The sequence below is a fragment of the Gobius niger genome (genome assembly GCF_951799975.1).
Source record: "Gobius niger genome assembly, chromosome: 16".
In the NCBI taxonomy this organism is placed as follows: Eukaryota; Metazoa; Chordata; class Actinopteri; order Gobiiformes; family Gobiidae; genus Gobius; species Gobius niger.
Genome location: NC_136867.1, coordinates 12,310,276 through 12,322,899, shown reverse-complemented (window position 1 = coordinate 12,322,899; position 12,624 = coordinate 12,310,276). Strand labels below are relative to the sequence as shown.

At 43.2% G+C, this 12,624-nt stretch overlaps 1 protein-coding gene across 3 annotated transcripts in view; it reads left to right on the top strand.

Annotated features, from left to right (window-relative positions):
• Positions 1 to 12,624, top strand: part of tiam2a (TIAM Rac1 associated GEF 2a) — an 84,497-nt gene that overhangs the window by 69,714 nt on the left and 2,159 nt on the right. For all 3 annotated transcript variants that reach the window (XM_079573982.1, XM_079573984.1, XM_079573983.1), the window contains exons 16-24: positions 3,134 to 3,364; positions 4,527 to 4,595; positions 6,255 to 6,380; positions 6,821 to 6,929; positions 9,639 to 9,818; positions 10,260 to 10,378; positions 11,736 to 11,844; positions 12,174 to 12,232; positions 12,309 to 12,411. In XM_079573982.1, the coding sequence (XP_079430108.1) occupies positions 3,134 to 3,364; positions 4,527 to 4,595; positions 6,255 to 6,380; positions 6,821 to 6,929; positions 9,639 to 9,818; positions 10,260 to 10,378; positions 11,736 to 11,844; positions 12,174 to 12,232; positions 12,309 to 12,411 (1,105 nt within the window). The remainder of the gene's footprint in view (positions 1 to 3,133; positions 3,365 to 4,526; positions 4,596 to 6,254; positions 6,381 to 6,820; positions 6,930 to 9,638; positions 9,819 to 10,259; positions 10,379 to 11,735; positions 11,845 to 12,173; positions 12,233 to 12,308; positions 12,412 to 12,624) is intronic.

The following is a 12,624-nucleotide window of genomic DNA, read 5'->3' as shown; positions in this document are numbered from 1 at the left end:
TTTCCCTCCTCTGCTGGCTCCCATCTCTGCCGCCTCTTAATTGGTTATGTGAGGTAGGCTGTCTGCCGGTGTCGATGGGATTGTTGTTGCAGCTATTCCTGAGTCATGACAATCTGCGCCTCCCACACCTTTCAATCTACACTCGTCACGACCCATTGCAGGTATCCCACACAGACGTCTAGGTGACTACCCCTTGAAAACCTTTGCTACAATATTGAGACAAGACAGAATTATTCACTGCTAAAGTATACATGAACCTCGTGCAGGCGGGACATATTTGTAGAGGTCTTTGTTTGTCGCAGAGCAGAGGTCATTACAGCTCAGTAATACTTTCATCATTTGAGATTTGCTTTTCCAACCATTCAAATTCAAATTATGTTTTGATTGCAATTAATCTTTCAGCCTTCGCCGAAATGTTTGTCTGCGTTTTGGCATGCATATTAGTTTCTGTTGACTCTGTGGAGGGCTTTCTGTGTAGGTGTATTGAGTATTAACACTGGCCTTGAGCGCTGTGCACAAACTGACGCAGACACACACACAGACTTCTGAAGACTTGGGCAAACCTCCCCTTTGCTCTGGGGGCTTGTAGCTGAAATAAACAGCAGATATGACTGTTATCTGTCTCCACAAGGCTCCTCTCCCCTGTCTGCTGCTACACTACTGAGCAGTTAAATGAATTTGTCCCTCTGATATCCTTCAAACCCCGCTTTCCTTCACACAAACCCCCACATTCTGTCTGTGAAATATCATGCTTTACGATTCTAATTCAGATTTTTTTTAGACACAATGAAAGTTTGATTTGTGATTTTTTTGTGTGGCAATATTCAGTTCACCGGTCACATTTTGAACGTTCTGGACTGTTAACATTGGAATTGGGAAAATGTAGGTTTGGACTATGTTGCTCTAGGAAATATCTGAACCTTTGTGTTTGCCCCAAGACACAGCAGAGGATGAAGAAGGGCATCCAGCTTGTAACCTATGCCCATTCACTATGCAAATGACTGCACACTACTGTAGATGCCAATGATTTGCTTTGGTGACCCCTGCAGGGAACAGCCGAAAAAAGACAGGAGATTGTGGTCCGATAAGAAAACGCAGTGACATCAATTTGCACCATGCTGCTTTTCCTACGCACTGTACAAACCCCAGACCGGCGCTGCCTCGCTAGTCCCCACATAATTATCAGGCCACACAGTGTGAGGAGTGCTTCCATTGTGAATCACTTGAAAAGAGGGGCTTAGCTCAGGCACTGGCAGAAGTACTGCCCCCTCCCTCCTCTGTCGTTTCAGGCCTATCACTCTCCCTGGCCATATTGTTGCATAGAAGGCCTGTGTCTGGAGTGAGCGTGTTATAATGAGGGAGATGATGAGCTGCGAGCGTATTAATGACAGCTTTCATTGTCTGAGTGACTGGCTCAAAGTGAGTATGCAAAGGCTAGGCGGCAGTGCACACTTGTAAGTAATAGTAGTATGAGTCATGCATACTTCGAAGTGTGTAGTGGAAAAAACAAAACAAAGCAAAGGCTTGCTGATCAAGGTGTCTTTGACATAGCGACACGCCCACACAAACGCTAAATCAGAGCCAACAGCTGTTTTGCCTGGCACAACCGGCGCCCACCTCGCCAAGGAGCTGTGCGGCTAACTGGAACCTGTTATTACCACAGCGCTGACACTTTTTAGGACCTGGTCAGAGATTAGAATAGAAAGAATAGGAATGGCCAACAACAATGCTTTTGTTATCACAAATTTGGAAACATAATTGGGTGTTTTTGCTTTTGTAAGGGGTTGCTCAAGTGCCACTACTTTGGACTCTGACTTTGAGACATTTTGATTCCGACCATAGACTGGGGGTGGCTTCCTCTATACTGTTCAGCGTGGGCTAACTGAAGCTAGTTTATGCTAGCAATTTGGCTGTTATTTTTTGTAGCCAGCTCCTATATTTAGAATAGGCTGAAAATAAACATAACAAAAGGAAAAAAAATAGGACATGGAGGTAAGAATGATAAACCTGTGTTCAATAATGACTTAAAGAAGGGCGAAAAACATTTAAATGGAAAGTCCATTAGAGTAAGGAACCTCTGGAACCAGCTCCTATTCCCTATTAGGCTTCCCGCAGCTAACACTTAACGCGTTCTGAAGCACATCCATAAATCGAGATATTCTGTTCTTACTTATTTTGATTGCTAAATAAACAGTTATCTAGTTAATTTGTTATTGAATGTTTTAAGTAGTCAATTAAGTCACAGTATTTTTATCCCTTCTCTACCTGGATTCTAAATTGTGTTTCCGGTATTGATGACTTCAGAGGAGCTTGCGCCAGAGCAGCAGCACAGCCCACGCTGAGCTGTAATAAGTGAACGTTTACTCTGGTTGTGTTGCGATCTGGGGAAAAGTACAAGAGGGAATTGTACAGGAGGGATCATCATGATTTATTTTTCCGCCACAGTGGCGTGTAGACTACAAACCCTTATCTGCAGCCGGCGAGTCTTCTCTGTGTGATGCCTACAGCGGATATTCATTTCCATACCCCAGGGTTGGCGCTCTGATATAAGGATGCGCATTATCGGTTTCACACGAAGCGTATAACAAGTCTACCGATGTGGTCCCACTCGTCAGGAATAAAGCCACTAAGCCTTTTTTTGAGTCAAATGGTCTAAATTATATGTTACATGTCTGTTCCTTCGGTGTTTCTTGCGCATTTTTTATAAGAGCAATACATGGCCAATTGAATAGTCAGATTTATAGATGTGTCCCAGAACTGTGTAAGTGTCCATTATGCATGTAGAAATGTAATGTAATGTACTGTAATGCTATCTGGATATATCTAGTCAGTCTTTTAGATGCATGGGGGCGCCTTTGATGCAAAGCCAATTAGCATAGAGTGCATAGCTAAATCTCCATAACGCTCTTAGTATCCCCGGGGAAATGGCTGTCCATGTACAGTGTAGAATTACATACATCATTATTTTATACAGTTGTAAGGCTAGTCATTAGTGGTGAATGGGGAGGTAAGGGAGCGAGACGTTTCATAATGATAAGTGCAGCTATATTCCGCGGTGTCTTCTGAGGTCCTCTTTTTATCGAAGTGATTCTGTTATTATCTGCCTAACCTAAATTCTCTGTCTCTCCCACAGAGCGCGGATACAGTGTGTGCCTTATACCAGGCGCTCCAGGAGGAAACAGAAGGCCCCTTAGGTCTGATGGACGACCTCAAGCCACCGCAAGCGCAGCGAAGTGGGGAGATGGCTTCAGGACCCAGGGGTGAGGCCTCTCTGCTCAGGCCCTGTCCCAAGCACATGAGCGTCACAGAGAGGCTACGCAAGGTCATCCAGGAGCTGGTGGACACGGAGAAGTCCTACGTGAAGGTGACGGAGCAGAATCCACTAATGAGGCATCAATATTGAATAACACATCCATAGTTAATTATTTATGACAGGATATTAACAATGAGTTTACAGTTCAAAGCAGAAACATGGCGAAAACTGCAGATTAGCAGGGAGAGAACATAACATACATGTAAAATGAGATTCTGCCAACACACAGAAAGGCCCAGCTCAATAATTCATAGGAATAAACAGTAAACATTGAACATTTTCTCGCCAACTAAAAAAGTTCACTGTGAGCTGTTGTTGTGCCTCTGAGCAAGACACTTTGTCTGCTTTTGCTCAATCACAGTATGTGTGTAGAAGGTTCGAACAAGAAGAGCTTGAAGTTGCCGTGTAAAAAAAAAACTGCTATTTGCAACTGAATCCCAACAAGAAAATTAGAAAAAGCAAATCTTAAAATTGAAATACTTATTATTCCTTTTATAACTTTGGTATGTCTGTATTTCTGTTATAATTATACATTTGAATTATATATATTGTTTGGCATGTAACCAGCCAGTATAAGCCAATTAAGTTTAATGAGTGTATGACATAGCTGTGGTGCGGTGTGGTCTCATTTCCTGGTGTTTTCCCCACCATTATTTATCATCTTGCTGCGAGTTTGCCGCTCTCAAGGTTTCCCCAGTCTGACCTTTTTGTCGCGCAGCACCACATTCATGATCTGACCGTGAAACCGTCATGGCCGACTATCACCCTCTTTGTTCTGCACTCCTCGTTTTTCCATTAGAGCCGCTCTCTCTTCCTCACTGTTGATTTGTAATTGAGGAGAGGAGACGGAGACAGTCTTTCCACCGCGCCTCTGACACAGGGCCTATCTGCCCCTTTTCTGTGCACCATTGGCTGCGCTATAGCCCTGAGGTGGCTGGTGGGAGGAGGATGAGAAGGTGCAAGAGACCTCATAAATCAAGCTAATGAGAATATCCCCACTGATACCGAGACAGGCTACAACCACATTAAAAGCTTGAGGGGGGGAGAGATAGAAGGGAGCAGCCGATGCAGAAATGAGATGAGGGACTATGGGATGGAGATAGTAGGAGGTTATAAAAGGAGAAACAGCAGTGTTCTTATGAGTAAGTAGATTTTACAAGGCAGAATGATACTGTGTTTGATATCTAACTCTGTTTTCTGAATGTGTGTGCAGGATCTGACTTGTTTGTTTGAGATCTACTTGAAACCGCTGCAGAAAGAAACCTTCTTAACACTGGATGAGGTAAGATGAAGTGAATCATCTGTACTGGGTTGTTTCAGCCGTGTTTCCCTGCACCTTTGGTTGGGGAGCACTGACTTATGGACCCACATCTTTTCAAAAGCTATGGCTAGGTGACTTATGACTTTGCAGGCCATCAAATTCATTGTTATTACTCAGGGGTGGTGTGGATGTACGAGGCCTTATCTGCCACATTGTTAGCAGTCAGAGGACAAATTAGCATACACCCTCAGTGATATTATGGATTTCCAAGGGACGCGGAGATAAAGGTTAGCACAAGAGTTGAACTGACAATGTGTCAAGTGAAGGAAAACATCCCAAAGCTACAGCTGATTTTGTTTTTCCAATTAGATTGTGTAGCTGTAGCATGATGCCAGTAATCGCAGCGCTCTGGTTTCTAAGCCTGTACACAGGGCTGTGGCGTGACCTCAAACTGTAGCGGCCACTCCCGAGACACACTCGCAGTCGATAGGCCGCGAGCACTAGGGCAAATTAAAAGGCCATTATGGGACAGTGAGACGTGTCCAGACACAAAATGGACAAGGGCATGTTCTGCTTTTAATGAAGGGACAATCTACGTCTGTGCGTGTGTGTGTGTGCGTGCGTGCGTGTGTGTGTGTGTGTGTGAGAGCAAAGATGTGCACTTCCTACAGTGTGTTTTGTCCCTAAGTGCCCTATTCTGCGATGGAGCCATCAGAGTGTAGCTTTTACGACACTCTGGGGGGCTTTATGACTGACTGTCATGAATTATGAGCTATTATAGTTCCCTATCCTTATGGCCTTATAGATAGATAGGTGAAAAGTGACTAGGTACTTTTCCTTTGGTTATTTTCTTTATGGAAAGTTGTACTAATACTGTAATATACGGTATATTTATATATATATTTGAAAAAAGTTTATATTTGTGTCTATTTGACCTTGTAGTGACCCAGCGGCTGTTTGAGTTGCTGTATGGCACCTTTACTTTCGATCACGGTGGTCTCTACATTCTCCAGGCTCAATTGTTTTGTACGTTCTCTGGTGAGAGGGTCCGTCAGCAGTGAAAACTTTCCAAACAATTGAGAGCGTCCAAAAGACCACTATGATCGAAAGTAAAGGCACTATGCTGACCACTCATACAGCCACTGAGTCACTGCAAGGTCAAATAGGCACAAATCTAAACTTTTTTTTCTAAATCGGTAGTTGTGCCTAAACTTATTTTTTACTTTCCTAACACGTTTTCTAATTTCCCAATTCTGTATGAATTACGAGCACATTTCAAAACTGTCAAGGTCACAACTTTTTCACAAAAGTCTACTTACATTTTATTCAGGAAAAATTTCAGTTTCAAGGCCATTAGTTTGTTACTTTTTTACATCGTATTCGTTTAAGTAGACCTTCAAAAAACGATTAAAAATGGCCATCCTTCATTAAATACACTTTTTCAATTGTTGCTTTGTCATGATTTTGTAGTTCTGGAAGTGGCAGTATATGTAATAAAATGCTGTGCTTCAGCATTAGTACTAATAGCAGTAGTACAATTGCAGTGATAACACCAGAACTGTTACTCCTTACTTTATTTTTACAACTTACTTTTACATCCCCTTGAGTCATAACAATTTGTCGACGCATTACTTTTCCAATTTTACCCATATCCCTGAGCAAAATGTCCTTGTCTCCCAGATGGAAAGCCTGTTCGGTAGCCTCCCCGAGATGCTGGACTTCCAGAGGGTCTTCTTACAGACTCTGGAGGAGAGAATCGCCTCTTCACCTGATTTCAGCACCCTGGAGACCCCCTCGCAGTTCAAGGTGAGTCATTGCACACTGTATCACTCTATCGATTTTGTGTCCACAGATTCAGCACTGATCCAGTGACTGTCGGTGGGGACGACGTCACACTTCAAATTGGCGGTTCACAAAAGATAAATATGATTTATATTAAAAATTAGGCGTATGACAGGAGCATCAAAGTTAATTTAACAGCTTTGACATGACACCGTGTATTGATCCATCTGTGGTTTGCTGTTTTGACGGCTGCTGAAAGTAGGGACAAGTGCACTGCCTACATTTCAAATATTTTTGTTGACTGCTGAAAGTAGACACCAGCATGTAGTGGATGGTCCCTAAAGAGAAGGTGCCAAAATGGTACCTGTTCCTCTTTTCCCCTGTTGCTTTGTGGGTCAACACACACCTTCTATCACTATGTAATTTCTTTGTTTTTCTCATACGGCGCTGTGGTCCATTTTCAGAAGCTGCTCTTCTCGCTGGGGGGCTCCTTCCTCTACTACGCGGACCACTTCAAGCTCTACAGTGGATTCTGCGCCAATCACATCAAAGTTCAGAAGGTCCTAGAGAGAGGTACGTCGGACCCTGATACTGTACTGCAGGTCTCATAGATGTGTTTCTCTTCACTCATCAGTGGTCATAATGTTTTGTTTCATCAACACTAGACTAATGTGCGTACAAACGACATTGCCCTGTGACCTTGTCTCTACTTTGCACTTCTGTTGCATCAGAAAATAACTCAAGGGTTTAAAGTTTTGGAGGACATGGCTCAATGTTGCTTAGAAGTGATGAAAGTTTGGCGAGTGATGACACAAAGGCAAGAATACATACTTTACATAAATATGAAAAAAAAAAAAAAATAGAAACCTCTTCAAGTACCAGTGTGACAAGTACATCCCATCAATTCCTGTTAATTCATTTATAAACATGCAGCCTTTGCATAACCTTGTCCGTTAACCACAAAACATTCAAGCACGGACGCCTGAAAGCCACAATAATTCCCCCGTGTTTCCCTCAGCATGTGACAGCAACGGAACTTTAAACATGATTTATGCCTGTCTCGACGCAAACCTTTCTGGGCATATTTTGGAAAGCTGCCCAGTGTCGAGAGAAACGCTAAAAAGAACGCACTTGCTTGCTTGTCTGCCAACATTAGGGAGGGGAAGGAGGGGGGGGGGATATGGCCCGCAATGCGCCGCTCAAATCGGCCCATTACCAGAATTGCGTGGGATATTCCTCGAAGTAAGCAGAAGGATGGACGTTTAATGGGATTAGACGGGAGGAAAACACGTCAAAAGTCTCTGGCAGATGAGTGCGACCCAGAGCGCTGCAAATATGGTTTACAATATGACACTGCAGGAGACTCCCTTAGGAACGCTCACATCCACAGCCACTCCAACGATGGAACACTGAGCAGCAAATCCACAAAGAGATGGGACACAGTAAACAAAATGAGGCAAAAACAGGAGTCATTCACTTCGTTTGAAATATGCTGTATAAGTACATTTTTGTATATTTCCAGGTTTTTTTTTATGGAATATTCTTGTTGGGACTATGCTGAGTTCTGCTGTGTTTTTTCCAAATAAATATAAGAAACTTCCTTAAACTTTTCTTTTGATATCAATTTCACTATAAAATGCTTCTTCACAAGATGGGGATAGTAAGGAAAGGCAGAAGTTGGATTCAGACAGAAAAATACACAAATACTATGGCTTTGCAATCCATTTGCTGAGAAATGTCCTCATCACTCATCAAATGTCTTATATAGCGGATTTGTTTGTTTCGCCTTGAATGCCTTAAACCAGTGATGCACCATCTGTGTTAACACCAGCTCATCCAAGGACGCTGCAAAAATCCGTAGGCGTTTGTCAAAGCCTTAAGTAATTATATGCCCATCTCACATCTCATCTTCCCTCGCCACCTCCGGTTTCCCATCATGCCAAGGGGCGCTGGGTTGCCTTAGTTTCTCTGTTTATTTGTTGACTCGTTAATTGTCTGCCAATTACTGGGGGAGGTGTCGATGCAGCTGCCTGTCTGTAGCTGGGAGTGCTATAATTAATACTTTAATAGCCCCCTTTGGTACACATCACTGTGGCTCGCTGTGCTGGGAGAACGCCATCACCTTTTATTGAAGACTCATTCTGCCTGTTTACTTGCAATTTCACACTAGGATGTTGTTATAACTTGGGCAATTCTCACAACAGCTGTATTATATAAGATTCCTCGACTGCTTTATTATGGTTGACAGGTATAATAGACGGCAACAAGCAACACTTGTCATCACAATATGTTGTTTTTCCAAATTCATGCAGTCCTATTATGGTTTGTTTACTCCTTATATTGCAATGGTCATGGTAGTTGCACTGAGCCCTCTACCACCTCCTGCTGGTGACATATAGAGAATTATTGGAGTCATTCGATGGCCATTAAAGCCTGCTGTGCATTTGAGATTGGGGCGGGCCTTATGGCAGTCCAGTGTGACGGTAACCCAGCAGCCATAGAGCCTGATGGATCATTAATTGAGTTGATGAGAGCGGAAAATCATGTGAATCATATTCTCTGGCCCTCAGTCGTCGCAGCCCAAGCTAATGAAAACGCCTTTAAGGGATCAGACACAGCCATCCAGCACAATCAACACAGAGCGAATGAGTTCACATGAGTTATAGCCAATGGGCGCTGTTGTTATCATGGGCTTCTGTCTCATCCATGGCTATTGAGATCATAAAAGTGCATGTAAATATTATAAAGAAAAGGAGAAATTACTCCTCTAAGAATCACACTGTGAACATTGACCACTGCCAAGGCACAAGAGCAGCGCCAGGCAAGTTTTTGTGTCAAAAGATGGGGGAACAAGCCTCCACCTCACGGTTGCCCAAATCCAAACATTGCTTTGATCAAACAGTGGTGTTGTGTTGTCCCTCATCCTCATCTATAAATCGAGGGCCAGATTGGCGTGTCCTATCTGAAAATTACAAAGATATGGTGTTTAGAAGATATTTTGGTTCAGGCATATGGATGGGTTGCAATAACATCACATGTTCTTGTTTTGGACTCCTCACAATGGGCTCTAAATGATAGAGTATTTTGTTTTCAAGCCTTAACTGCGATGGAAAGAGACAGATTTTTCCTCACTTTGGTCTCGTGGGGGAAAATAATCTGCAATTCAACACAGTGATGGTTAACCCTTCATACTAAGCTATAGCTATTTTTTTGCTTTCTCGAGCTGAACACGATTAAGCTTCTGGATAATCCACATTAATTTGGTATGTCTGTTTTTTGCAGCTAAGACGGATCAGGCCTTTAAGGAGTTCTTGGACGCCCGGAATCCCACCAAGCAGCACTCGTCCACCCTGGAGTCCTACCTGATTAAACCGGTCCAGAGGGTGCTCAAATACCCCCTGCTGCTGCGCGAGCTCGTCTCCCTCACCGATGCAGACAGCGAGGAGCATTACCACCTCTCTGGTAAGAAAACATGTTTGTATGCAATAATGGATAAGTTATTAAAAAAATGTATATACCTGATAGATTACATTCACTGCGTTCTACAAATTGAGGTAATAATCGTACACTGAGGGAAGGAGCTTATTTAACTCTAAATGGGCAATTAATACTCATTGCAAACTTATTAAAAAGCAAATTCTTCCATAGAGCTCTGACTTGCTCAACACCTAAATTCTAAGCGCTTTCCAGATTGTTGCAATGTTATGTGAACGTAACAAATTACACAGGAGCACGAGCTGAAAATAATATTGGCCCAATTCACACCTGTCAGTTGGCTGTCGTATTAGCCTGCATGGGAACTGTCCGATGCGAGGACACACTGTATGGTGCAACGTGACATGACGTGGAGCCAATATAAACGAGAGTGGAACCTTGTCAACATGTCCGCCTGTGTCTTTGCAGAGGCCCTGAAAGCCATGGAGAAGGTGGCCAGTCACATCAACGAGATGCAGAAGATTTACGAGGATTACGGAGCCGTGTTTGATCAACTGGTGGCCGAGCAGAACGGACTCGATAAAGAGGTGGGATTTGTTTTGGTGACTGGAAAAAGCCCGGGCATGAATTAGAGACCATCTGGTTTCAGTAGATCAGTTCTGTATAAAATTTGATTACTTTCATTTGGCAAGCGCATCACCAGTCACTGGGACACAACTGTTCCGTCAATAGACAGCTTTTATCAAATACTGATCACTGCAGATCGGGCCATTCTTTTGTCTCGACACATCGAAGTGCTTCACAGGCAATTAGAATCACAGTAGGTTACTTTAGTACAGAGAAACACTGAAAGAAGGTATGGAACAATTACGAAGTCTTAAACCTAGAGTGACAGCCTTACTTGTTAAAAGCCAGTCTGAATTTATGTCAGTACAGGATCCGGAGACAAAACCTCTCCTCTTCTCACTTCCTCTCTCTCCTCTTCTCTCCTCCCCTCTTCCTCTCCTCTCCTCCCTTCTCCTCCCCTCTCCTCTTCTCTTCTCCCCTCTCATCTTCTCTTCTCCCTTGTTCCTCTCCTCCCCTCTCATCTCCTCTTGTCCCCTCTTCCTCTCCTCTTCTCTTCTCCCCTCTCCTATCCTCCCCTCTTCTCTTCTCCCCTCTCCTCTTCTCCCCTCTTCCTCTCCTCTTCTCCCCTCTCATCTCCTCTTCTCTCCTATCCTCCCCTCTCCTCTTCTCCCCTCTCATCTCCTCTTCTCTCCTCTTCTCCCCTCTCATCTCCTCTTCTCTCCTCTTCTCCCTCTTCCTCTCCTCTTCTCTCCTCTTCTCCCCTCTCATCTTCTCTTCTCTGCCATTCTCTCATCTATCAATAAGAAAACACTCTATGTAATTCTCTTCCTGTTAATGGACATAGTTTTATGCGCGATGGGTGAACATTTAATTAGCTGTGGCTAGACTTTTTAAAATAATATTTTTCACACATATAGGGATGTTTATGTAGTTGGCCTTAAAAGTCAGAATGTGAGACTTTTTAACATCAAACGATTGAGCGCATAATTGAGCCCAGCTAACCATCCATTGATCAGCTCCAAACTGTTTATGCGGTCGTCTTTGCATTGTCTCTTGGGGGTAAATTAATTTACAAATTTATGAAATATTAATTCGCGAGCGCTCTAGAATATTCAAAGTGAATGCTAAATAATGTTGTCTAAAGTAGAGTTGAGTTTCAGAGCTTATAACAGTGCATATATTTGGTTTAACAAATTGTCTTTCACCTGGCATTCAAACAAGTTTATTCAGTCTTTGGCACTCCGAGCACAGGCTTTGGTGCTTAGTATGTATCTCACAGATGCTCCTCTGCAAACAGCACAAGTCTATTGTTCTGCTCGTGTCTGTGTGCTTTTTAAGATGCCTCGTCTCACTTCGTCCCTGTGGTTGCACACTCAGGTCACAGAGATCTCCATGGGTGAATTTCTCATGCATTCCTCTGCGGTTTGGCTCAACCCACACCCATCTCTGGGCCGGATGAGGAAAGATCCAGAAATGACCGTGTTTGGTGAGTCGATGCTTTCTAACAACTCAGTGCATGTTCATTATTCTCAAGCTAAAACAAATGCTTCATTGGAAGACTCATCAATATTCTTAACTTCTAAAGGCAAAAGGTTTGCTAACCTTGTTCTTAACAGAGATTTTTTTGCCCGACAAAATGTAACCATTTAGCTGGAAAATGATTTCTGAATACCATGACTGTGGCTGTACAACTGAGTTATGGTTTGAGCATTCAGTCTGGCATATCAAATGCTTCTGTGGGCTGCACTGCCTCATCTTTCGCCCCCAGAGGCCCTCACTCAAATCTAAAACTGCCATGTGTTCTCCTCTCACTAGTATTCAAGAAAGCCGTCATCCTGGTGTACCGGGAGAGCAACAAACTCAAAAAGAAGATGGTAAGCACTGGTGGTCAACAAATTTCGTATTATTATAATTTTTTTGGTTTACGCTTATTGTTTCTTTGCTGAACAGACAAATCATCGATCAGCGCTTTTTCATTCGGATTCAGACCTGTTTAAATTCCGGTGGCTCATCCCGCTGTCAGCGCTCCAGGTCAGACTGGGAAATGCTGCAGGTAAGAGGAGCACACATTATCCCCGTTAAATCACTCACAAAGTACACCTACTAAATCTTCTCTTTACCCTCTCAGTGTCCCCGAGCATAGCCCCAGGCCCTTAACTTTGCCAACACACACGCACCCCTCTACCTCTTGTCATTTTCTGCAGCAGATCCCTCAGAAACTATATAAACCATATTTGGGCCAAGTGATTAAAAGCCTCTCTTTTAT